This window comes from Pogona vitticeps, chromosome 3, assembly GCF_051106095.1.
Source record: "Pogona vitticeps strain Pit_001003342236 chromosome 3, PviZW2.1, whole genome shotgun sequence".
Lineage (NCBI taxonomy): Eukaryota > Metazoa > Chordata > Lepidosauria > Squamata > Agamidae > Pogona > Pogona vitticeps.
In genome coordinates, this window is record NC_135785.1 from 48,584,230 (window position 1) to 48,611,575 (window position 27,346).

General features: G+C 39.6%; 1 protein-coding gene and 1 long non-coding RNA gene across 4 annotated transcripts; one reads left to right on the forward strand and one right to left on the reverse strand.

Annotated features, from left to right (window-relative positions):
- Window positions 1–26,075, reverse strand: LOC110075858 (allantoinase, mitochondrial). 3 transcript variants are annotated; one of them, XM_020787479.3, is made up of 13 exons: window positions 25,900–26,075; window positions 20,614–20,771; window positions 14,573–14,724; window positions 13,156–13,270; window positions 8,973–9,119; window positions 7,757–7,802; window positions 6,378–6,471; window positions 5,203–5,389; window positions 2,945–3,083; window positions 1,611–1,783; window positions 1,138–1,170; window positions 599–679; window positions 189–312 (listed from the first exon to the last, which is right to left on the reverse strand). In XM_020787479.3, exons 1-12 carry the CDS (start codon window positions 25,928–25,930, stop codon window positions 644–646), a joined length of 1,311 nt encoding a protein of 436 aa, XP_020643138.3. In that variant the 5' UTR covers window positions 25,931–26,075; the 3' UTR covers window positions 189–312; window positions 599–643. The 3 variants fall into 3 exon arrangements, with proteins under 3 accessions (XP_020643137.3, XP_072851921.2, XP_020643138.3); XM_020787478.3 differs by lacking the exon at window positions 599–679 and having other exon boundaries at window positions 1–312; XM_072995820.2 differs by lacking the exons at window positions 599–679; window positions 20,614–20,771 and having other exon boundaries at window positions 1–312; window positions 25,900–26,038.
- On the forward strand, window positions 8,896–12,754 carry LOC144587871 (uncharacterized). Its single transcript, XR_013543060.1, has 2 exons — window positions 8,896–9,430; window positions 12,690–12,754. It is a non-coding gene; the product is annotated as an uncharacterized LOC144587871 (long non-coding RNA).
- Window positions 26,076–27,346: the final 1,271 nt, after the last annotated feature.

The following is a 27,346-nucleotide window of genomic DNA, read 5'->3' on the forward strand; positions in this document are numbered from 1 at the left end:
AGAAGCCATGATTGGTTTCATTGCATCGTGGCAGTTGCTGTTTCTTTATGTTACTCATTCTTCTTTTTCTCCCCAGCCACTTTCTAGAAATGTATAATCTTCCATCTAGATCTTCCATGGACCTTTGATTTCACCAGTAAGTTCCTCCCACTAATAGTATGGTGTGGAGACTTTTGTTGACATCTTTCTCTCAGTTATAAGCAGATCTCCTTGTGCCTTAGGTGCAATTTTTCCATTCAGGTAAACAAGCCTGCCACGTACAAGAGTGGCAAAGACTGTGCCACAAAGCTGAAAGCCCAAGTATGGAGTGAGCTGAGGTGGGATAGAGAGGCCGGGGGGTGGGAGGGGAGAGAAATAAATAAATAACAGAGTGAGTGATAGAGTGTAAAAATAAATAACAAGAATGCAAAATCCAGAGTCTTGTGCCACACATGAGATTGTTGTGATTCATCCACAACAAGAAGCTTTCAAGAGAGGAAGGCAGGCCAGAGATTGCAGCAGGGAAGGAAGGTTGAAAGCAGGCTGTCGTGGTTGCATATGCTGGAAAGATACCATCCTGCATTCTCTCCACTAAACTTATAGTGTTTTCCACACACACCTCAGAGCGTTTGAAACTGACACTTCCTTCCTGATGTTTCCTTTGTTAGCTGCCTTTCCTCTCTCCTCCGTGTTCTGCTGTCTGAAAACAGACATGAGGAGATGTAGCTCCACATTATATACATATTACATATACTGTATAACAAAACCATGTACTGGCTCTGAATCATCCAGATTAATGATCTTTTCCAAGGGAAGGGTTAAGACTGGCAGAGCTCTCCATGTTTTTCTCTGCACTGAAAGGGGAATAACCAAGTTCCAAGTCCATCCAACAACATCACCTTCAGTTTTTTGTTTGTTCAGTTTTGATTGCTAAGCAGAGTAACAGGTGGAGATGAGAAGAGTAAACAGCCAATTCACAATGCTATGTATCACTAGAATAACTGTTGCCTGGGATGTCTCATTTGTGTTAAACTGGTCTTAGGCAGAGGCCAAAGAATTTAGTGAAATGTACAGTAAACGTCAGCAACAGCCTGGAGATGGGATGGTGGGGCACTAATAACATAGGGATAATATAGTAATTACAAACCACCTTCATACCTTATTCTTATGAAGAATTACATCTCCATTCACCTGGGGGAGAGAGAGAGAGAGAGAGAGAGAGAGAGAGAGAGAGAGAGAGAGAGAGAGAGAGAGAGAAGAACTGTTACATAGCCACCTAGAGTGGTCCTGATCCGACCAGATAGGCGGGATATAAAATAAATAAATAAATAAATAAATACATAGACTAGTTTTGTGAATGCTGCTGTCCTAGGAGTATACTTCCAAACCTGATATTCTTGTTCTAGCCCTGTATCAAAGAGAACAAGAATTTATAAAGTAGTGTTTTTATTGATCTCTTATAGTAGGTTGCCATATATGCTCCCACAGATAGGAAAAACTCAAAAATATATAATGTCTAGACTACTACATGTCTGACAGTGGATTGCACAGGCTGAAAATTACATTTGTCAGGGCTACACACTTGCTAAAAAGCATACATAAAATGTAGAAATGTTTGGTTTCATCATTACCTGAAACTCTGCTTCTGGATTCCAGACCACCAAGTCTGCATCCATCCCTGGACTAAGTGACCCTTTACGGTCTTCCAGTCTGCTCAGAATGGCAGGATTTTTGCACATCAGTTGCACCAGGTCATGGAAAGAGAACCCCCTGGATTTTGCAGAAGTCCAGAAGAGAGGAAGACCTGTGTGGTTTCCAGTCACAATCAGAAGATGAATATATTGTTAAGAAGCCTGTTCTTGCCTGGTACATTTTAACAGAAAATCATTTGATGCTGCAAAATACCTAGGTCTCAGAGATTTAGTAAATGTCTAAAAGAGAGCCTATATGTTGCATGTGGTGGCAATGAAAAAGCTCTTCCTCCATTTTTCATACTTTGCAGAGCACTATTACCCTATTTTCAAGAAAGCTCCTTAAGAACCACAGAGATGTGCTTTGCTCTAAGAAAATATTGTTTTTAAGCAAGGAATTCATAAAACTGTAGTAGCAGGTACCATCTTAGGAGCATTCTCCATATTCCCTTATGCAGGAGGGAATCCATCTTCTGATACTACACTTATTGCATGAATCAGCTATAAAGAAAGCAAATTTTCTCCACAACAATTACTCATTCATTGCAAGTGCTTTAGATTTAATCAGTCATTTCATGAAAACTGTTATGATTATTTAATTAAAATTTCTTTTAATTGGTTGAAGATCATGATTTACTAATACATAATCTTAAAGCATTCAGTGGAACTTATACAATAATTGTGCTAAGTACTCCAACCTTGGCTTTGCTGAGCACTCAAATACAATGAGTTCAAATAACAGTGGGTTGGATCCAACATTGATTCTCCTCTTGGTGATTAGAATGCTAACCCTGTAAAGCTTCTCTGGATAACGTGAGTGGCGCAGCAATTTCCACCAACTCCAGTGCTACATTTGAACAATATGAGCACAGCTAAAAAATTTGTATAAAATTATACATATTTCAGTTATGCACAAAAAACTATTTAAACCTGATTTAGTCAGATGAATTAAAGCAGTATGCACAATTTAAAATGTGCACTAACCTGTCAAATTTGAAAAAGTATTTTTTTTAAAAAATGCTGTCCCTTAGAGAAAAAAATGGAACAATGCATGGAGATGACAAAGGTTGGGTGTTTATGGATATAGATATTTACAGATATACTCATTCTAAAAACCTGGGCATGGAGATGAACAGTTTGATCTATTCTAGAACAGTATCGAGTATTCTTAGATTATAAAAATAATTGTTTCTCCTTTGAACAAGGTTTGCTCATGGGAGGAAAATAAGAAATAACACATATTGGCTAAGAATTAATACATTATAATTTTTTACCAAATTGTAGTGAGGCAATTCCTGCCTTAGCCTTGAGGAAATCTTCACTGGTCAAATCTCTTAAGTCTCGGGGACAAGGTGTATGGGCTGAGACTACCATGTCTATCTCTGTTTCACGCAAGGCTGCCCACAGCATTTCCTGGAGACATGAGAAGAAAAGAGGAAGAGATCATGTCAAGGAGTCCTTGAGTAAGATGAAATAATTAAACTACTAAAGTGTCAGAAAACCCATGGTTATCTAAGCCACTTATATTCCTGCAAGCAGAAGTAATTTGTTAGGTTTACCTCTAGCATACAAAAATTCCAGCCTAAATCTCTAACTCCAAGATAAATCCTCAAACCACAGTAGTAAACCTATCACCTGACAATAACTAATAACTCAGCTAGATATGGGTCAGAACATGGGAAATTTACTTTATTGGGCAACAGTTCTCTGAATTTCCTAACCAACACAGGCAGTGGCCGCTCTAGCTAAACATTCTGAGAGCTGTGGTCCAAATTCTGTAATTGGTGGTATGTTTTGGAAAGGAAATTTGCTGTGAAAACATATTTATATGCTACTTCATGAATTTTATGTCATATTAATGGTAGGATAGGAATAAACCATGTAGGCTCTTGAAATTACAAGCCTGTTGTTCTAAGAGTAGTTTATATTTTTAAAGAAACAAACAAACAAAAAAGGCAAACCATAAACCAGCTCAAAAAGTTTTGTAGCTTTGATAGAACAGTGGAGAAGTATGTTGCCCATTCTGAGAAAGCTTCTATTAATGGTTGAAATCTTGTTGCTTAGGACAGTAATTCACACTGGAGTAGGCCCACTGAATTCATGGGGATTTGGTGAGTCAACTTCTTTGTAAATTCCATTGATTCAAAAGGGGCTAAAGTAAGTCACAACTAGAGTAATCCTACTTGAATCAACTGAACTTCCAGAGGAGCTGACTCTCCATATCTTCACTGATTCAGTAGGTGTGAACTATGATGCAGGATTTCAGCCACCATATGTCAGTATAGAAAAGAAGGAAAGAACAAGGAATTAAACATTCACCCACATTTGTTTGAGAAGCACTTAGCAGATAGATCAAAATAGAAAGGAGAAAAGAGAATTATTTGGAGCAAGGTTTACGGAAGCCTAGAGCTATGTGTAAGCTTAGGTGTTTTGTTTTGTTTTTTTGCTTTGTTTAGAGAGGAGTGAGTACAGCTCCCAAAATCTCCCATCTAGTATGGCCACAGGGTATTCAGGGCTATGGTTCAAAATACAGTGGTGCCTCGCTAGATGATTGCCTCGTGGGACAAAAAACCCGCAAGACGATTGTTTTTTGCGATCACTATGGTGCCTCGCAAGATTTTTTTTTTTCTATGACCGTGCTTCACAAGACTTTTTTTTTGAGACCGATGCTTCGCAATACTTTTTTTTTGAGACCGATGCATAGGGAACCTCACAAGACTATTTTTTCACAAGACGATGATTTTTGCGGAATGAATTAAAATCGTCTTGCAAGGCACCACTGTAATAAATTTGATCAAGCTTTGAAAATACCAAACGAGGTACATCTGAAAGGCGAAACAAAAAACAAACAAACATAAAATCCAAAGAAAGAAGTATAAATATAGCTATTTGCAGCTCTGGGAGAAAGGTATAAGGGGGATAGAACATGAAGACAGGCCTGCCTTCTGCTACTTGGCCTGCCCAGGGATTGCACAAAGAACAGATCCACTTGTGTTATAGGTTGTAGAGATGTGTATGCCATTGTCTCCTTAGAAAGGGTTGCTTCATATTTTGACCATGTTCAAACACGAGAAATTGAAGTGAAAGAGATGATCTGGTGTAATGCATTAAAATAGTCAAAGGCTGTGACAATTCCTATTAAAAAGGTTTCTCTGTTTTGTTTGTTGAGACAATTCTACAGTCTAATCCAATCTTGAACACATAAGTTGTCTGGCCAAATGCACCCAGAAGAACCTGTAACTGCAGTATGTGATCAAAGTCTGGTAATTATGTCCCCAGTTCTTTCCTCACCCCTTCTTTTTTACTTCTGTTTTCACTGTTCTTTTTACATTTTTGCAGATGTTATAAACTGCATGTGTCCTCTCTCAGTTCATCAGTTGTATGTTTTAGCACATGGACTTGTGAAGGGTTTTTTGTGGGGGGTTTTAGTTTGGTTTTTTGTCCACCTGTTTGTGTCTACATGTGCCATCTCTTTTTTCATATATTTGCATTTCATATATTCCCCATATACCTGTACACCATGCTCAGTTACCTGGTTCCTTTTCTCTCTGATTGGAGGGCAACACTTGTAGTATGTGCCTCCTGGGGGAATGCATTCAGCTGTCAAACTGAGGTAGTGATGGGTAGTTTCTACAGTGATGGGTGCTCCTTTCTGATGAGCATCCTTGATGATGGGCAGGGCTTCAGCAGAAGAGAGATTCATGATGTGGCATGGTACCCTGTAAGATTCAAATCATGAGATAATTAACTGTACTCTCAGATCAGCTGACTGCTTCACTCCATGTTTTCAGAGGTGGAAGGAAAGTCGTTGTATGATGAATGTGGTTTAGGAGTAACTGGATCTGGCCAAGAATGCTCAGGAAGCAGAAGCACAAATTATCACAGGCCATATATCCAAACCGGATATTCTACATATGAAACAGCTGTTCTTTAATTTCTTGCAAGAATTATCCCCACAAATGTGTTAATTTTATATCTTCTAATACTTGGCAGTATTTTCAAGACTCTAAGTCCATCTAATCTAAGAGGCACAATCAGGAGTCCTTCCTGTAGACATTTAGACACACTTCAACAGCAGACTGGGGTGTAGTCCTTATTTTATTCTGCCTACTGCCGAAACTCTGATTGTGTGGTCAAGAGCTTCTAGATTCATCATGATGCAAGCATTGCTTTTTGAATGAAACTATCAATCCCAAAAATGACCATGTGTTTTCTTTTACCCTTCTTCAACTTGAAAAAAGGCAGGCCTAGTGACCTCATCCATACATCTGCTTGGGTTTCTATCACCAGCGTTTCAAAGTATAGCCTGGAAAGTTACATATTTTAGACTACAGCTCCCATACTCTTCAATCTAGCATGGTGGCTCTAACCCATTAGGCTTGGGGGACTACCCTTTAAACTTGGCCATCCTGCAATTTGCATTGAAGAACACCTCCCCATCACTCCGGCTGGACATTTTCCTGCCAATTTGCCTTACCCATGCACAGACAATGAGCTAGACCTGAAACAAAGCGGGGGAAGAAAGTGTTTGAAAATTTAGTCTCAGCCTTCGCATGCACATCCCAATACAATCTGGCTCTCCCACATCTGCAGCTTACTTTTCAAAAGCAACTGTAAAAGCTTTATCTAGTTCATCCCCAGTCCCAGCCTAAATGCTGCTCAAACAAAAATTAAAATTGAAACCTGATAATAAGTTAATTATCTCACATGTACTGTAGGCAAAGCTCAGCAATGGTGAGGATGGCCTCCACTTCCATGGTATCAGGGCGAGAGCTCAAGAAAGTGCTATATTCTGTGGTGTCTATGGTGAGCAGAGAAGAAAAAGAACACATTTTCATCCAATATAGTCTGGTCTGCTAGACTCACCCCAGCCCTGTCACCCTTTCCTCTGGCTACATTCCACACTGCCCTTCTCCAGCCTTTCCATGAGTGTCCTGCAGTCATGTAAGTGATGCAGAGTACAGTGGTGCCTCGCTAGACGATGGTAATCCATTCCACTGAAATCGCTGTTTAGCGAAATCATTTCAGCTGCCTTGACTTTCCTTGGCAGCTACAGCTGGCTTAAGCATTATTTTTTTGTGTCTCACCAATGAAAAAGGCCTCCTCTTCCCCAATGCCACATGCTAAGGGCAGGGGAGCAGAAAAGATCAAGCAGGGCAGAAGGGAAAATACTAGCCTACTTCAGCCCTTTTTTTACTCAAAAATGAAACCAGTGTTGAAAAATCAGAAGCTATCTGGGGGCTTAGTAACAATGCTAGATTGAGCAAGTCTCAGTGGGAGGTCAGGGAAATTGAAACTGGGGAATGGGACTGTTTTGTAGAGGGGACGTGGGCTGCAGCAAGCTTGGAAAAGAGGATTGAAATGTTTGGCTCAGGTGTGCATGTTTAGATAGATCTGCGTGTGTAAGGTACTTGCACGTGCAAATGCGTATGGTTCTTCTCAATGCATATATTCAAGGCATACCTATATATACTTTGTTCCCTCCAATATTTGGCTTTGGTACCATTGACCATTCCCATGCAACCCCTAGAAGGTTAGCCATGTGAGAAACAGTCCCCCCTTTAGAAAGATTCCTTGCTTCTGTCACAGGGAGAGTTCTGTCATTTTCTGACACAAATCATTGCTGTAGGACCACTGGGTTTCCTGGGCCTGGTAAAAACATCCAGCATGCCTGGGCAAGTGTCAAGACACACACATCCTGCAAGACTCATTGAGTCTGACACTGGTCTTCCCTTTAAGCAAATGATAATACAAAACCCACCCACCCCCAAAAAACTCAGTCAGCAAACTAGAAGACCATGGGGGAAGGCAGCTAACAATATCCACTCTTTTCTTTCCTTATCTAGGATGGCTGCCTCCTTGTCATCTACTCCTTGCTGTCTCTCTGTGGCGTCTCCTCCATTATCCATTTCTTTGTCTCTGCAAAATATGCTTTAAGCTGAGCAAACAATTCAGTTTGGAAGAACACTGGATGACAATGGAATGCCCAAGAACATGTGATGAAAGAAGGGGAATGCACCCCTGTCTCCCAGTTGACACATCTCAAAAGATTAAAGGGAAGAGAGTTCGCAACAGACATTACGTACCTTTTGGGATATGCATTGACTGACTTGGCTCCTGTTCTGCATGGAACTGAATGGAAAATCCCAAATAAAAAGCATGTTTAACAACACATTTTTAAAAAAGCTGCTTCATGAAGATAAAAACATAACACTTTTTCTTTTGTGTTGTTTTTCCATTCCCTCTTTTAAAATATAATGGTTAATTTGAAACAAGGCTCAAATTGTCACTTCATGTGTTTAATTTCAAGAAGGCAAGTATTTTCTTATACTAAAAGAAAAAAAAGATCAAAATAGTCTTGTGATTGTGAGATATTAACCATAACATCTCTGTTTTGGGGCACAATGTTGCTCTTGATGAAGCAATTCCTCTGCTTTATTCACATTTCTTTATAAGTCATCTATCTGTTGTTTGGTAACCCTCCTATGGCTTATTCCAAGTTTTTCCTTTTCATAAAAATCCAAGGAAAGATTGAGTAGCTGCGCAGTGTCTTTGACTGACACTAGGTAGCACTGAGAGTCATCCGTTTGGCAGCACGCTAGAATTTGCAAAAGCATTTGCTCCAGTGTGACTAAAAATGGCCTATTGCCTTTGCATCCAGGTACTCCAGAATAATAGTGTCTACAGTAACTTTGTAAGACTTAGTTAAATGTTAGTCTTTCATCTTTTCTCTCTAGCATTTAGTGCGAACTGTAATGCCAAGGGTAAGTGGCAACTAGATGACTGAAGCAGCATGTTATTACAAGACAAAACATGTTAGCACTCCAAAGATACAATTTCTGGGGTTTCATGCCTGACTTGTAGATGAAACTCATGTTTCATCTAAAATGATCAGTCACAAAAAAGCAAATTAATCTGAAAAGTACAAGAGGTGAGAAAAGCTCGTGTGGATAAGTATCTTTCAGAACTTAAAAGATTTCTAGTCCTAAAGATCTGCTATCTGTATTATCATGTTGCTATCCAGGTTAGTGAATTGTTCAGGTGAATTACTTCTAGGCCTTGTTATTCTGCTCCCCTCCCACAATGAAATTTCAGTGGTAAAGAAAGGCAGCACCAGCAAATGGAAGAAGACAATATCTGGCCTGCCCTCACAAAATTCCATAAATGAGGAAGGGCCATTCCACAATAAAAACCTTCTGTATGAGCATGTTAGTAATATACTAGAATGAAGAATTTCAGAAGGGACAGCAAATGCAGATACTAAAGCTAAACTCTTCTTTGAGTCACTGCCTAGCTCCTTACCAGAAGCACACAATTTGTGTCCTGTAGTTCATTCATTGCCATATGTAAATCATGCAGGCCTACATGGGGAAAACCATCAACTCCAGTAGCCATCAGGAAGCACTGAAATCCAGGAACACCAGCCTTCAGCATTGGCAGCAGCTCAGCCTAATGGGCAGCACAAGGACACACTTGTAGAATACCAGAACTATGAAGTGTGGATAGCAAAACAGAAAGCATACTGAAGAGATGGGGGAAGAAGAAGAATGGCCAAGGTATATATGCTACTTCCTGTTTCCTTGCAGTTTCTGACCTTTATCCAGCTACATGAAGAAGAAAACCAAGTGTGGGTTCGGAAATATGGCTACCTGATATTCCTAAATACCAATCCACTCTAAGCTATGTTGGAATGAAAGGGGCCCCTTGGGTAACATAAATCCAATATTTTGTCAGAATGAACTGGAACCACCCCAGTGTGTGTGTGTGTGTGTGTTTAGTCGTTTAGTCGTGTCCGACTCTTCGTGACCCCATGGACCAGAGCACGCCAGGCCCTCCTGTCTTCTACTGCCTCCCGGAGTTGTGTCAGGTTCATGTTGGTTGCTTCGCAGACACTGTCCAGCCATCTCATCCTCGGTCGTCCCCTTCTCCTCTTGCCATCACACCTTCCTAACATCAAGGTTTTTTCCAAGGACTCTTTTCTTCTCATGAGATGGCCAAAGTACTGGAGCCTCAGCTTCAGGATCTGTCCTTCCAGTGAGCACTCAGGGTTGATTTCCTTTAGAACTGATAGGTTTGTTCTCCTTGCAGTCCAGGGGATTCTCAAGAGCCTCCTCCAGCACCACAATTCAAAGGCATCAATTCTTCGGCGGTCTGCTTTCTTTATGGTCCAGCTCTCACTTCCATACATCACGACAGGAAAAACCATAGCTTTGACTATTCGGACTTTTGTTGGCAAGGTGATGTCTCTGCTTTTCAAGATGCTGTCAAGATTTGTCATCGCTTTCCTCCCAAGAAGAAGGCGCCTTTTAATTTCAGGGCTGCTGTCTCCATCTGCAGTGATCATGGAGCCCAGGAAGATAAAATTTGACACTGCCTCCATATCTTCCCCTTCTATTTCCCAGGAGGTGATGGGACCAGTGGCCATGATCTTAGTTTTTTTGATGTTGAGTTTCAGACCGTTTTTTGCACTCTCCTCTTTCACTCTCATTACAAGGTTCTTTAATTCCTCCTCACTTTCTGCCATCAGAGTGGTATCATCTGCATATCGGAGGTTGTTGATATTTCTTCCGGCAATCTTAATTCCGGCTTCGGTTTCTTCCAGTCCAGCCTTCCGCATGATGTATTCTGCATATAAGTTAAATAAGCTGGGGGACAATATACAGCCTTGCCGTACTCCTTTCCCAATTTTGAACCACTCAGTTGTTCCATGACCAGTTCTAACTGTTGCTTCCTGTCCCACATATAGGTTTCTCAGGAGACAGATAAAGTGGTCAGGCACTCCCATTTCTTTAAGAACTTGCCATAGTTTGCTGTGGTCCACACAGTCAAAGGCTTTCGCATAGTCAATGAAGCAGAAGTAGATATTTTTCTGGAACTCTCTGGCTTTCTCCATAATCCAGCGCAAGTTAGCAATTTGGTCTCGAGTTCCTCTGCCTCTTCGGAATCCAGCTTGTACCTCTGGGAGTTCTCGGTCCACATACTGCTGAAGCCTACCTTGTAGGATTTTGAGCATAACCTTGCTAGCGTGCGAAATGAGTGCAATTGTACGGTAGTTGGAGCATTCTTTGGCACTGCCTTTCTTTGGGATTGGGATGTAGACTGATCTTTTCCAATCCTCTGGCCACTGTTGAGTTTTCCAAACTTTCTGGCATATTGAATGTAGCACCTTAACAGCATCATCTTTCAAGATTTTAAATAGTTCAACTGGAATGCCATCACCTCCACTGGCCTTGTTGTTAGCCAGGCTTTCTAAGGCCCACTTGACTTCGCTCTCCAGGATGTCTGGCTCAAGGTCAGCAACTACATTGTCTGGGTTGTCCGGGATATCCAAATCTTTCTGATATAATTCCTCTGTGTATTCTTGCCACCTCGTCTTGACGTCTTCTGCTTCTGTTAGGTCCTTCCCATTTTTGTCTTTTATCATGTTCATCTTTGCGCAAAATGTTCCTCTAATATCTCCAATTTTCCTGAACAGATCTCTGGTCTTTCCTTTTCTGTTATCTTCCTCTATTTCTTTGCATTGTTCATTTAAGAAGGCCCTCTTGTCTCTCCTTGCTATTCTTTGGAAGTCTGCATTCAAGTTTCTGTAACTTTCCCTATCTCCCTTGCATTTTGCTTCCCTTCTCCTCTCTGCTATTTCTAAGGCCTCGTTGGACAGCCACTTTGCTTTCTTGCATTTCCTTTTCTTTGGGATGGTTTTCGTTGCTGCCTCCTGGACAATGTTACGAGCCTCTATCCAAAGTTCTTCAGGCACTCTGTCCACCAAATCTAGTTCCTTAAATCTGTTCTTTACTTCCACTGTGTATTCATAAGGGATTTGGTTTAGATTATACCTGAGTGGCCCAGTGGTTTTTCCTAATCTCTTCAGTCTAAGCTTGAATTTTGCTATGAGAAGCTGATGATCAGAACCGCAGTCAGCTCCAGGTCTTGTTTTTGCTGACTGTATAGAGCTTCTCCATCTTTGGCTGCAGAGAATATAATCAATCTGATTTCGATATTGCCCATCTGGTGATTTCCATGTATAGAGTCGCCTCTTGTGTTGTTGGAAAAGAGTGTTTGTGATGACCAGCTTATTCTCTTGACAAAACTCTATTAGCCTTTGTCCTGCTTCATTCTGAACTCCAAGGCCAAACTTCCCTGTTGTTCCTTTTATCTCTTGGCTCCCTACTTTAGCATTCCAGTCCCCTAGAATGAGAAGAACATCTTTCTTTGGTGTCAGTTCTAGAAGGTGTTGTAAATCTTCATAGAATTGTTCAATTTCAGTCTCCTCAGCAATGCTGGTTGGTGCATAAACTTGGATTATTGTGATGTTGAATGGTCTGCCTTGGATTCGTATTGACATCATTCTATCATTTTTGAGATTGTATCCCATTACAGCTTTTCCCACTCTTTTGTTGACTATGAGGGCTACTCCATTCCTTCTACGGGATTCTTGCCCACAATAGTAGATATGATAATCATCTGAGCTGAATTCGCCCATTCCTGTCCATTTTAGTTCACTGATGCCCAGGATGTCGATGTTTATTCTTGCCATCTCCTGTTTGACCACCTCCAGCTTCCCAACGTTCATAGATCTTACATTCCAGGTTCCTATGCAGTATTCTTCTTTGCAGCATTGGATTTTCCTTTCACTTCCAGGCACGTCCACAGCTGAGCGTCCTTTCGGCTTTGGCCCAACCACTTCATTAGCTCTGGAGCTACTTGTACTTGTCCTCCACTCTTCCTCAGTAGCATGTTGGACGCCTTCCGACCTGAGGGGCCCATCTTCCAGCGTCATATCTTTTAGCCTTTTGTTTCTGATCATGGGGCGTTCTTGGCAAAGATACTGGAGTGGCTTGCCATTTCCTACTCCAGGTGGATTGCGTTTAGTCGGAACTCTCCACTATGTCCTGTCCGTCTTGGGTGTCCCTGCACGGCATAGCCCATAGTTTCTCTGAGTTACTCAAGCCCCTTCGCCACGACAAGGCAGCAATCCATGAAGGATTGCCCCAGTGTAGTGGGGATTTTGCCCCAGTGTAGTGGGGCAAAATCCAACGTTTCAAAATTGTGGTTTTGAACATGCGCGGTGGCCATGAGCACACCCACAAATCAGTAGCTTGCTTGGCTGTAGTCCTTATCTCCTTTCTGAATGCAAAGGTCTCACCATCGTGGCCTCCCAAAGCAACCTTTTAACAATAGAAGTTTTAATTGCAAATGGATTAAGAAGACTTCATTGATCTGACAGCCACACTCTACAAAGCATTTAGTACCCATCTCAGGAATTGAAAGGAGGTGAAGGTTATTTCAGAAGGCAGAATGTCAGCTTCCATTTTAACAGGAATGTTTAAGGAGTTAAGAGCCACTTCTTATTTTGTACATATTAATGGCAAATATCTTTTAAGCCCACCAAACAGCACCTTTGGAACAACAAGCAGGGACTGGCCTGAAAACGGAAAGAAACACAGACATAACCCAGTAGTGCTCCTGGGCACTACTGGATACAAACCTGATTTCCAGGAGCTATGCCACCCCAAAAGGCAACATCAATATGACACTGTCCCTTGGCAGACTGAAGTTTGGAGTGAAGAGCAGACAAACTTGTGGTTGGAGGACAACAATCCCTGAATGATGAGAATGCAGATGAGGATGATGTTACTTAGAAGGCAAATGAGGCTCCCTTCCTATTTATTCTGGCTGCCAGTCTTTTTAAAGCAGAGTCTATAATGTACATTAACATGTCACAATGTGTTAATGTACATTATAGACCGTGCTTCAAAAAGACTCAATTGTTAAAAGGAACAGCAAATTCATTCTGAATGAGTATCCATTTGCAATCAAAATGGCACTATCCATACAGGTGCAGAGGGTTTCAGAAAGCTTAGAGAGGAAATCCAGTGTGACTATAAAGATATGTCAGAAGGAAAAATCTGACGGGAGAAAAACACAACAAAAACAGGTAAATAAACTGTCATGATTTTCTCAGGAATTCTCAGGAATCTCAGTGGAATTCATTGCTGAGCCATTGTTGAGGAGAAGCGTAGAAACTATGCAAACTGTAGATTATGTAGTTTATCTTGGACAAATTATGAAGTATAATAAAAGGCAAATCTTCCCAGTTTCCACAAGAACCAGCTGAACTCTGCATGGCCTTTCCTCCCTACTACTAGGGCAAAATTCAAAGTGCTGTTCCTGTTCTGTTTCGAAGGACTTTATAACAAGATTTTCTCATCTGTTTTGCAATAAAAGGCTTGTCAAAGTGTGATCTTAACTACCTACTCAGTGACTCCAGCAACCATATGGTTTAGCCATAGTGACAGAAATAGTCTAAATTCAAGTCTTTCTGCAAATATGCCTTTGGTTGCTAGTAGTCGCTTGTTCTACACCACTTGAATGTGACCAGTAGCTGGCACTGCAGGAACGTGTCTCATATTTAAGAATTTTGCACAACAAAACTGTTTATACTGCCAGAAGAGAAGGCCTTCTGCCCAGAGTGTTCACAAGCTACAGATGCCAGAAAAATGTAACAGCAGGGTACAATAAAGAAAGCAACAGTAGTTTTTATCTAGTACAATAATTATTGAATTAATAAATAATCCAGCACAATGACAAGGATGTTCATCAAGGGGAATTCCCTCTCCTTTTCCCCCTCCTAAACTCTTCCTTGGAAGCCTTATCCTGTAGATCTGAGAATCCTCAGGAAAAACTTGGGGTGTGGGCAGAGTGCTGCAGCAGGGCAGGGGGCTTGACAGAAAGCAGGCAGAGGCACAGTTAGCATAGCTATATATACTTGGTTACACTTAGTTCCTCCTCCCCCTCCACCCCACAACCAATGTAAGTAAACTGATCTTGGGAATCTCCTTGTGCATCTGGAATCAAAGCAAGAAAATCTGTTTTGCCTCCCTCCCAATCCTCTGGTACCATACAATGGCATGTCAACAACAGTGGTGACGCCTCCAGCAGCAGCAGCCTTAGTCACATCTGTAAATCCCTCACATGACGGATGTCCAGGCTCACAGATATGCACATGAGGGTCTATTATCCCAGGCATAACTACAAGGTCTCCCACATCAAGCATCTGTAGACAGAAGAGGTAATGAGTTTATAAGTCATTGCAGAAGGTTGGCTACATGGTTAGCTTTGTGTCTTAAGCAGGTTCTTGTTCAAAATTAAAAACACAGTTTAATTTTAATTAATTAAATTTTTTGAGTGCTAAAAGCCCTAACTCCCTTCATGAACCTGCCCATGTGTTAAGATCATCAAGGGAAACCTTTCTTTTGATCCCACAGGGATGTTTTGATGGGGACATGGGAGAGGGCCTTCTCTATTATTTCTTCCAGACTCTGGAAATCCCTTTGACAGGAGGTAAGGCTGGCCCCATCTTTCCTGTCTTTCCACAAGCAAGACCTTTCTCTTTGGGCAGGTTTTTCTTAGTGACTGACTGTATAGGAGGCCATAAACGGGATGGCTTATATTTTGTTGCTTCTAGATCTGTTTTTAGTAATGCTTTTGTCTAACATTTTAAATATAATGTTATTAATAATTTTAAAATATTTGAATAATGTACTGCTTTTAGATTTTAATTATGTAAGCCACCTTGTATCCTTTATAGGAGAAAAGTGGGATGAAAATATTTTAAATAAATAAATAATAAAAATAGAATCCAATAATGGAAGAATTATGCCACCAAAAGATTCCAGAACTAGCAGCCTACTTCAAAACAGGGTTGAACAATGATAGCCTTCCAAATGTTTTTGGACTACAACTCCCATAATCCCTAACCATTTCTCATGATGGTTAGGAATGTCAGGAGTGGCAGTTGCCAAAGTCTGCTTCAAATCCTTGAAGCCAAAATGTGTCAAAAATAAAAGCGCTCTTAAGCTAATTAATTCTGGGTTGGATTGTGGCCCACAGTGGTTTGGATTTCTAAGAATATTTCAAATTCTATTTAATCATTTAACAAGAGGAGAGCAGAGGCAAAAACTTTGGATCAAAGTCCAGAAACCTATTCATGAAAATGCCCAGAACATTTTCTTAAAGTAGGAAATCCTCTCCACATTTGAAATGGAAATAATTAACATAATATACAGTACATGGCCATATAAGAAGGCCTTCCACATAAAGTAGGGATGGAAAAAATGGATTTTATTTGCACAGCAATACAAACTAACCCAATTCCTATTTCCCAAACTAATGCATTAATGTCAATGGAATTATCTGTCTGTTCCCACATATCTCCAAATTTCAAGATCAATCAAAACAGCAAACAAAAATGTATACATTAGAGAAAACAGCATATAAAGGCATCTCTTAGGCAAAGGTGTGTGCAAAAATGGGATTTTAAGGGAAACTTGTATGAAAATTGATACAAATCTTAATTTAGCGTTGTTTTTTAAATTGAGACTGGTGTAGAATTAGGGCTAAATGAGGTCATGTTGAAAAAATGTGAATATTGTACAACCAAAATATGTAAAATCATTCTTGTGACCTTATAAGGTTATTTGAAATAAATGCAGTAATATTACCTTCTAAAGAGCTCTACCTCATTGCATAAGACCATTAATTCTACAGTCTGAAATTACCCATTAGCACTATAATTTGGAGTTAGTTCTGTCAGACTTCTGGCCCCATTCAGCTAACATAAGCAAGAGATTTACGGTACTTCTAATTGCCAGGATTTCTTTTCCAAAATTTACCATTCTGAAGCAGAATAAAATTTTTCTGCCTGTAATCAGCCTGCGTATGATAGGAAAGTTCTACTAGACATCTTAACAGGTTTTTGCTTCTACAAAAAATGACATCACTATAATGATGTGATATATCTAGCAATGTTAGATAGGAGGAGTCTCATGGCACAGAGGTTAAACTGCAGTTCTGCAGACAAAATTCTATTTACGACTCAGGTTTAATTCCAGGTAGCCAGCTCAAAGTTCACTCAGCCTTCCACCCTTCCAAACTCAGTAAACTGAACACCCACGTGGCTGACAGAGTGGGCAATGTGTAGCCTGCATAATTAAATTGTAAACCACCCAGACAGTGCTTTAAGTGCTATGGAGTGGTATATGAGCAGCACACTTTGCTTTTGGCTTTTTATTTTACTATATGGCAGCCATCACAGTTACTCCAAGAGCGCATAGAATAATAACATGCAAATTTACAATGCAACCTTCACCCTATTCTACTGAATTTCTCCTCATTGGGGAACGTGGTGGCACTGCGGGCTAAACCGCAGAAGCCTGTGCTGCAGGGTCAGAAGACCAAGCAGTCATAAGATCGAATCCATGTGACGGAGTGAGTGCCCGTCGCTTGTCCCAGCTCCCGCCAACCTAGCGGTTCGAAAGCATGCAAATGCAAGTAGATAAATAGGGACCACCTCGGTGGGAAGGTAACAGCGTTCCGTGTCTAAGTCGCACTGGCCATGTGACCACGGAAGATTGTCTTCGGACAAAAACGCTGGCTCTATGGCTTGGAAACGGGGATGAGCACCACCCCCTAGAGTCGAACACGACTGGACAAAAATTTGTCAAGGGGAACCTTTTCCTTTACCTTACTGAATTTCCCCTCATTGCAGAGTATAATGCTACATTATTCCTCAGCCACCAGCCTGGCTCCCAGGCTTGACTTTTCAACGAGAAACCATGTATCGATGTATGTCAGTTTTACATATGCAATATTTTTACAAATATTCAGCTTCCGGTGTGCAGCTTGCTGCTGCAAATTCCAAATATTAGCTGCATTAGTTTGTCTCAGTATGTCAGCAGAAGGTGAGGGAACAAAATATTGCAGCACTTTAAAAACTAACAGTTTTAGTTCAATGTGAATATTTATGGATCAAAATTCACTTCCTCAGACTTGGTCTTTGCATCTGAGGAGGTGATTTTGATTCATGAAAGCTCACATTGAATGAAACTGTTTTAAAATGATAAAAAAAAAAATTCTTTCATTTTTCCAACTTGCTGTTGCAAACTGGGAATATCAAAAGATGGGGAATAACAGATTCCTAATGTTTACAATGAATTAGTCTTTTGTATGAGTAGATGAATTCAAACATGGCAACTGTATTCTCTGTACTTCCTGGAAATGATTGAGTTTCAGAAGCTCAGCTGCATATGTCATTCCTGATTAATTCATGCATCTCTCCTTTAATTGCCAGTCACCATGCCTTCCCTTGGGACTTTCTCATTGTCTACATTTTACTGATGTGCACTACAGACCTCACAGGCAATTTCATGTGTATACATCTTAAACAAAAGGGAGGAAAGTGAAATGCTACAGTATTGTACTGTATTAACAGTACAAATTTATGTTACGTTTACTGTGTTAACTGTTGTGGATTATCTCAAAGAATCTTTGGAATTGGAGTTGGGTGAGAACCTATGAGATTCCCTATCCCATTTTGCTCCGAGAACTGTAAAAATTTTGAGGGAATGACTCCTGCATTATTTATTTGTTTGCTTATTTTGTATTTCTAGACTGCCTTTCGGTGTAAAGCCTTTCCAAAGCACTTTACACAGATGACTGGAATAATATATATGATGCCCTAATTCAATTAGAAAGCAATTAGAATGCTAAAATCAGCACCAGTTTATTTGGGCAGCTTTAAAGTCAGCTCCGTTACAGACATCTGGTCTGGACATAACCATACCTTGTGTGCCCAAGATAAAGCTTGCTTGTTGTAGAAAGGTTTGCTGGTAAAAGGTACTCCTAGTCCCTCCTGTGCCTCCACAGATTGATTGATGGATTGATGGATTGGTTGGTTGGTTGGTTGGTTGGTTGGTTGGTTGGTTGATTGGTTGATTACATTTTTACCCTGTCTTTGTCCTTAAAAAGGACCCAAGGTGGCTTACATTCTTGAAAGAAAACATTTTAAAGCTGAAAACCAGTGATTTACATCATTAAAATACAGTATTTAAAGCTAGTAAGAGTAAGATTAAGTGAGAACAGCTCAGATTGTACTGAGTTCAGAATAACTGTTCCCCAAGCTGTGAAATATGTCTCTCAGGTGCCAGAACCAGCTGCCAACCTCCGTGCAGATATTCAGGTTTCCTAACCCACAGCATCTCTGCCTTATCTGAACCATGTTTCAGCCTGCTTGCCCTCATTCTTCTCAATATTGGCTCCAGTCACCTTTTCAAGATTTTTGTGGCCTAACAGATGAAAACAGAGGTAGAAGAAATTTTCAGAGAACTGGGTAGAAATTATGATCAGAGGTCTTCAATTAATTTGTTTTAAGCTCAAGAAGAGAAGCCTCAATAGGGATTTTAAAATGAACTATTTTTTAAAAGATATTTAAAAGATTTTTGATTTTCTTAGGGTAGACCTGGTTTTCAGAGAAGTGACTTTTTATAGTTTGAATGTGGATCCCAGTAAACCCTATGCTCCTTTTTTAAAAAAATCATCAGGAGCCAAAGAGGAAAAGGAGGGGTTGGATCTTTTGCCTCATTTATACAAGCTGTCAGATAGATACACAGTGACACTTCACAGCTGTATTCTCATGTTTAATATCAACAAATGCACAGAATTGCAGGTAGCTGTTCTACCAAAATCTGTCTTTGGAACTGGTTAGTACACAGGGAAACTTGTGCCTTTCACATGAGCATTGTGCAAACAGAAAAAAAGTGTGTCAATTATTAGCCAAGAAATGGGGTTGAGACATTTCTTGCAGCAGTTCAGTGGTCACACAACTAAAAGTTCAACCTGGAGAGAGAAAGGGGTTTTAAAAAGAGGCTGCCTTGCTGCAACCACAGCAACGGCTGCCGAAAGGTAGTCTCCAAGACACTAGCTACGAGTTTGATTCACTGTTCCTCACTCACATGATGTCCATAGGGTCTTATTCTCCACTCAGTTACAATGAAGTCAATAGAATCACAGCAGCAGAAAACCTGTGCAATCATGTAGAGAATTAGCCCCCAGGAATGTAATGTTTGGAACTGGGAGAGCTCCCTTCCACAAGCTGCCTTGTATATGCTATACAGCGCTCCAGTAGATCTTTTTCTTCTGCTTTTTCACGAGACGCATTGGATTTAACTATGTAAAGGAATGCACTATACCACATCACAGATTGTTAATTTGTCATCATAAACTCTGGTGCGTGATGACAGTGGAAACACGCATTAAAATGCCCTCACCCAAAATGGACTTGCTTAATGCCAAGTTTGAAACCATTTTAGTGCTTTCTGGAGACTTATTTGCCCTGGCAAACAAACAAACAAACAAACAAACAAACAAACAAACAAACAAACAAACAAACAAACAAACAAACAAACAAACAAACAGGTAAGAAAGCATTTGGGAGTTAAACAACTTTGGTGTAAAGGGCCTTTTAATCTAGGTCGATACTGCTTCTTTTTTTAAAGCTTAAGAAAGATTGTTTAAAATTTCTATCAATCTTACTACAATTGATATTCTTTAACAAGTTACCTAGTACATTTAAACATCATTTTATTGTTAACATCCTTGCATCCCACCTTCTTGGAGAAAGAGAGGGTATAAATCAAATTAATAAACAAATAAATAATAGTTTCACCTTATTATTTCCACATCCAGTGGTCAACATATTGTGTACTGTATGACAATAAACAGTAAACAATTTTACAATAAAATGGTACAATTTACAATTGTACAAGTTTAAAATTTTACAATAAAATTGTAAGAACCTTTGTTGTAATGTTTTAATTTTTAGTCCATGAATCAGTTTTGCATAAGCATTTGTTTTTGAAGGGCAAGTCATGAGACTTGGTGCACAAGAGCAAATGTTTATGCTGACTTCTTAATTTGTAGCAATTTGATGTTGAGATTTATGTCAATTGTGTCATAGCCCTGTTAAAAACCCACTAGGATTCTGACAGTTGTTTTGGGTTTTAGACTGGTATGCTCTTTTATTTGTAAATCATCCTGGAAAGTAATCCATTGAACAATACAAAACCTCTTTTTAAATTATCAAACAAAAAACAATATTAGTTCATACCTTCTCTCCACTCAGTCTGTCCCTCTTTTTCTTCGGAAGAACATCAACTATCTTGCCACCGGAGATGACAATCTCTGCTGGGCCCACAGTATGATCCAGTACCACCCTGTTGCTTCTTAGATACATAACCTCTGAACCCACTTCCAACTTGCTTGGCTCTTAATTAAAATTAGTAGAGAGGGAGAATTCAGTTAAAAATCTCTGCATGACTTCTGATTTCACTATTACATGCCTGGAGCACAACGTCTATGCAACACACTTTATTTATTTGCTCTGAGACTGAAGCATCAATGAGGCACATGAAAGAAGTTTGAAATATATGTTTATTGTTCCTTCAGTTCCTAAAATAAAACAGAATCTTGGAAGACTATGGACAGCTCATGAACTAGACAGCAGGCTCACTCCAAAATTTGGAGTGGAGGCCTCTCCCCTTGGTCTTAAATTGTTTATGGGGAAGGCTAATGTATTGACTGTTTCTCTTGATCAAAAGATTTGGGATTACTTAGGTCTCTGTTTGTCAGGAATTAAAAGAAATGTAACTATGACTGCCAAAGTGATTAGCAACCACCAATGTTAAAAAAGACTGAGAAAATGAAATGAGATATCTGTCTGAGAAAGATTAAAATAGTAAAATGGTGTTGGATTCCCAAGAATCATTAAATGTGATTGAAAAGGTAAAGATATAAAATGTTGGAAATGTTGTAAGATTTCAAAGATTCTAATGTTGGTTTAGTTCACATGCAATGATATAGTATATAAGTCTGTCAGCTGTTTTTTGTTTGTTTGTTCAGTATTACTGAAATTTCCCACCATCTTATGGTTTTTTGGCTGAACTTGTTTGGAATTCATTGCTATGTGTGGATTAGTTCAGCTAAAATATGGTTAAAGGAACTTACAGAGAGGAAGGAAAATACCTAAACATTCAATTCTAATCAAAGTGAAAAACAAGAAAGGTTCCAAAGGTAGTTATTATATTCAACAAACATATATTTAACAAAATATGAATGTATGTCATACCTGTCTTATAATGTTATATAATCAGTTTTTAATTAATTTAATTTGAATGATTTATTTGGCTCCTTATATAATTCTCAAAGATTTATCATATTTTCTGTTATTTTTCATTTAAAAATATTATACTCTCTTTTCTCTCTCCCTCTAAAGAAAACAGTGGGTTGATCTATACACATAGCAACCAAAGAAACAGATAGCTTTGTCTTCTTTCTTTGTAAGAGTTGTCTTAATATTATGCCAAAATTTGTTAGGCTAATAACCAGAATTATTTGTGAAGGTACCATACTTCCAGAAATACAAAACGCAAATAACTAAAAAAAACCCAGAGACACAGAGTATATTGAAACCAAGGTAACAATACCAAGAATGATTAAAAAATTGAAATAATACTTGTAAAGCCACCAGCAAAAGAGAAGAGTGCTAAGATATATAAAAGCAATAAAAAAGTTCTTGAATGCCCTAGAAAATAAAAAGTTATTTACCCATTGCTGAAAACACATGGGTAAGCATCAGGCAAGCTCTATGCAAAGGGCATTTTGAAAACAGGGACCCAACACAGTAAGGGTGCATTCTGCCTTTATATATATATTTCATCAGTGATAATTTTAATCTATAATCAGCTTCAACTAATTCTTCAAAGGGCTTTCCTTCTCATAACTTGAGGTGAATTCAGAGCTTGGAAATAACTAGTTAAAAGTAACAATTCAGAGCTTGGAAATAACTAGTTAAAAGTAACACAATAAGCTCTAATTAGTTACATTTGGGGTAGCAAGAAATGTTAATAATAAGAAGTAAAACCAAAAGTTCCTTTTAAAAATAATGTTCTGGGCTCTGAGCGAATTACTATTACATTCGTATGCCAAAAAACTGCAAACAAAGAGAAAGACATAATCATCCAATGCTTATGGAACAACTTCAACTTAGTTATCATTCTTCTCTTTAAGCACAAGGAGTTATTGCACTATAACGTAGAGTTTCAAAATATTTTACTGAGGTAACAGAATAAAAATACTGAATAACTGAAGAAATATTACAACACACTTTACATAAGAATAGTTCCTTGCCTTGATCTAGTAAAGGCAATGAATGCATGCACACAGACAACCAGATATGGAGTCTCTTCTCAAAAAGAAAGAGAACCCTGCCAGGTGCTCTTCTCATGACTGGGCCCTTGCATCCAAAGTTGTATTTGCAGTTTCTCCATATTGTGCTTTGATGATATGCCAAACAAAAACTTTACAGTGCTTGCTAATCACAAATCAGACTTAATATAACCCTCTTCCCCATTCTCCATGACTAAATTGAAGCCCTTAGGTAAAGATAAAGGTTCCCCTTGACAATCTGTCCAGTCATGTCCGACTCCAGGGGGCGGTGCTAACCTCCGTTTCCAACCCATTGAGCTAGCATTTGTCCGAAGACAATCCTCCGCGGTCACGTGGGCAGTGTGACTAGACACAAAACACCGTTACCTTCCCACCGTGGTGGTACCTATTTATCTACTCGCATTTTGCATGCTTTTGAACCATTAGGTTGACAGGAGCTGGGACAACGATGGGGGCTCGCTCTGTCGTGTGGATTCGATGTTATGACTGCAGGTCTTCTGACCTTGCAGCACAGAGGCTTCTGCGGTTTAATCCATAGCGCCACCACGTCTCTTCCCCATTCTCCATGGCTGGATTGCAGCGCTTACAGACAACTAATAGCTAAATGTGCAACAGAATACAAGTTTTAGAATTTAGGGCTGTAGCTATAGAACATAGCTGACTGGATAGCTCAGTATGTTGGAGCACCTGGCAGGACTCAAGAGTTTGATTCCCTCTGTGCTTTCCAGGAAAAGAGCCAATCTGCGTAGCCTTGGCCCAGTTCCAGAGTATATCTAGAAGAAGAAATGATAAACTACTTTTGAGTATTCTATACTCATTAAATCCTGGAAAGGGCCACTGTAGGCTGGAATTTACTTGACCGCATGTAGTTGTTAATATACCGTATGTAAAATATAGTTATATCAGCTTGATACCACTTTCATGGATCCATCATATATTATCCAAGGAACACACAGTTTGGTGAGGTACTTGGAATTATCAGCTGTAGGCTTCTCTAATAAAGAATTCTAAGTACCTCTCTAAATTATAAACCCCAGGATTCTGTACAATAGAACCAAGATCATTTAAGTGTGATATACAAGAAAGCTGAATATGGCCAAAGACTGAGATATTAATTGCAACTGAGCCTATTACAAGACTGAGATGTAACCAGAAAGGATGCAGCAAATAATGAACCAAAATGGGAAGATACATCAAAATGAAGTGGAAATATACAGAGGAATAAATTAAAACTGATACTATTGCAAGAAAGTATACCCAGTAATGTGGCAGTAAAATAGTGGGAAAAGTTTTTCTGATATTCAGCCTAAACAATTTTCCTGATATTCAGCCTAAATCTAGCTTTCTGTAGCTTGAGCTCATTGTTGTGCCTCCTGCACTCTGGGATGATCAAGAAGAGTTCCTGCCCCTCTTCTGTATTACTATATAATAATGTAAGAATTCCTTCAGAGGATGATAGAAAGTCCACTTAAATAGTGTTCTGTTTCCAACTGAAGCCAATCAGGTACTTCTGCATGTTCAGGAGTCTGGCATTAAGACAGTCTTCTCTAGTTGCTGCTTGTGTGTATCTGTTAATCAAAGCTGTTTTGGCTTTATGCAAAACAGGGCACATGTCTAATTATCTCTGATGAACCAAACCCCATAGAATCATAATGAAAGAAGGGGCCTATAAGGCCATCAAGTCCAACTCCCTGCTCAATGCAGGAATACAAATCAAAGGATGTCTGCCAGGTGGTTGTCTAAATTTCTCTCGAATGCTTCCACTGTTGGACACTCACCACCTATCGAGGTAATTGGTTCCACTGCTGTTCTGCTCTAACAGTTAGGAGGTTGTTCCTGATATTCAACCAAAATCTGGCTTCCTATAACTTGAGAACATGGTTGTGTGTCCTGCACACTGGGACGATTGAGAACAGCCCCTGACCCTCCTCTGTATGATTACTAGACATGGGATATGAATACAAAACATGGCACCAGAGGTCCACTCACTGGGCTTTGTGTGGTGCACGTATCCATTATAAATTACATTGTACCAATCATGGAAGTAGCCCTGCCAGAGCTTCCCCACCTTAATGCGCTGCAGACCACTCTGGCAAGGATGATGAGTTTCCTTGCTCAGCTGCTGAGTGGTCAGCTCCACAAGGAGATGGAGAAGCAAAGTAAACCTGGCTGGTTCTGGGAGGAGGGTCCAAAGGCCTTGGCCAGCTGTGGTGGCAATATTTGAATTTGTCTCCCCGGGACACAAATATTCAAATTTGTCTCCCCGGGACACAAATATTCAAATTTATCTCCCCGGGAGACAAATATGAATATCCCATCTCTAATGACTACCTTTCAAATATTTGAAAAGTGCTATCATATCACCCCTCAGTCTTCTTTTCTCAAGGCTAAACACACCTAGTTCTTTCAGTCTTTCCTCACAGGACTTGGTTTTCAGTCCCTTAAATCTTCTCTCCTCATCTCTTCCCTTCTTGTTAATCTGCTTTCAGACTGTCTGAATGTATTTGTGTGCTTTACATACAGTGATGTTGCTAAAGTAATAAGACTTTAAACACCACAGAGAAAAGGAGTTCCCACTAGCTAGAACTTGAAAACTACACACTACAAGTAGTGATGTTGTTACATGTAACATGTTACTTTGGTGGTTAATGACAGGAATACCAACACCCCTTTTGCAAAAGATTATGACTGTTAGTGGCATTATTCCCCTCTTCACCCTTACTCAATGTAGCAAGTAATGTGTACTTATTACATTTCCCGTATTATTTTTTTAGGTCATTTTGTAGATCTGTACCCCGAGCCCCCCATATTCTATGCCGTTTTCTCACTGTTTTAGATGTACAGTATTTTAAATAAAGGAACAAGCATGCAAACAAAAAAGCAGCGACAAATGCAAACCCCCACCCCCACAATTTAACAATATTCCTTTTTGGTAAAGGCACCCATAACAAGCTCTCCCCATTTTCTAATGAGCTACACAGCCTCTTATATTTAAAAGGATCTTTCAAAGCCGTGCTGTTGAATGTGAAGGTGCTGTGCCAATAATATAGCAAATATTATCCCAGGATTCAAGTTCTGATATCACTTCACTATTCAAATGAAGGCTTCCATCCAGAACCTCTTCACCAGATTATGCTAAATTCTTTGTGTCCGGTGGCCCTTTACTCACCTGCCTGAGTGGCACTACTTTTCCTAGACATGTTAGACCCGGGGGGCAAGGATGAAAACACTAGGCTAACACTGCTTCCTTGGAGTGCTAATTCAACTCTGTCTTGCCTTCTGGTTCACCTTCATATGAAGTGTTAAGGAACAAAAAAACTGAACTGCACAGTGGCTTTCTATAGGTCTGGTCTTGTCCAGAACGCTAGTACAAACTGTGTGAATAAAACAAACAAGTAAAATCCCCACATCCAACACTGAGACTTTGTAGGCTAGTGAATGTACTGATGGCGTTAATTATTAATTGCTTGACCTTCTGCAAAAAAAGAAAGTTACCCCTCTTTTGTAAACTCCCCTCCCCCAATCAGTTACAAACCGTTTTATGAACTACGTATTTCTGATACCAAAAGCCCAAAATATCTACTTGGTTGCTACTAAATGAAACTCTCTTACAAGTATGGTGTACAAAAGCCCGCCCACTTTCCCCAAGATGCACAGATGGACAGTGACAGGTGTAACTGTCACTCAGTTTGATGCTGCTAATTTTACACAAATAAATTTTATCCTGGCAATGTGTGTGTGTGTGTTCCTGGTGTCCCTTTCTTCTTGCAGTGGTGTCAGATAACCTAGTTCCCAAGGAACATACTAAGCATATCAAATAAGGAAGAGAATCCAGATGAGTTTATATAATAAAACAATTAAAAAGTACAAGAATTCAACATTGAGTCAGGCATTGAACCATATAAGTACAGTAGTAGCTTGCTCATCCAGCTTTGAAACTGTAGCAGCAATCTCCTTCTCAAGGAACTGCAGTATTTAACTTCTACACTGACACAGAGGAATTAATTGTGCAAGGCTACAAGAAGTTTAAAGGGCAGGCCTTAGCAAAGCGCCCTTCATACTGGCAAAACTAGAGGAAGCCATAAGAAGATGTAGGGATGGCAAAACAGTGGGATTTGATAATATCTAAATAAAGCAAATTAAATGTTTTGGGTAAAACAGAAGGGAATCATTCTTCCAACTCATTAATAACTGTTGGTTGAGCAAGCAAATTCCACAAATACGGCAGAATATGAAAGTAATCAGTATAGTGAAATCAAGCAAAGAACCATCAGACCCCAAAAGCTACAGGCCAATCTCCCTACTATGCCACTTACAGAAAGTATTTGAACAAATTATATTAAAGCATCTCACTGGAGAAATCAAAAAAACCATCTCCCACCAGTTAGCGTCCTGGAAGTTTTTAACATTTACACAAATGATCAACCAACATTTTCATATTGGACAAAACTCTAGCTGGACTATCTGGAAGTCACTTAATGACTTCAAAGTGAAGTAGGAAGATCAAAGAGTAATCAAGTAAAATTGAGATACTTGGATACAGGCCAATTTTTCTGTGACTGTGGATAAATTCAATCACTGCAACACTTAAATGCATGCAATCTATGCCCCATCAC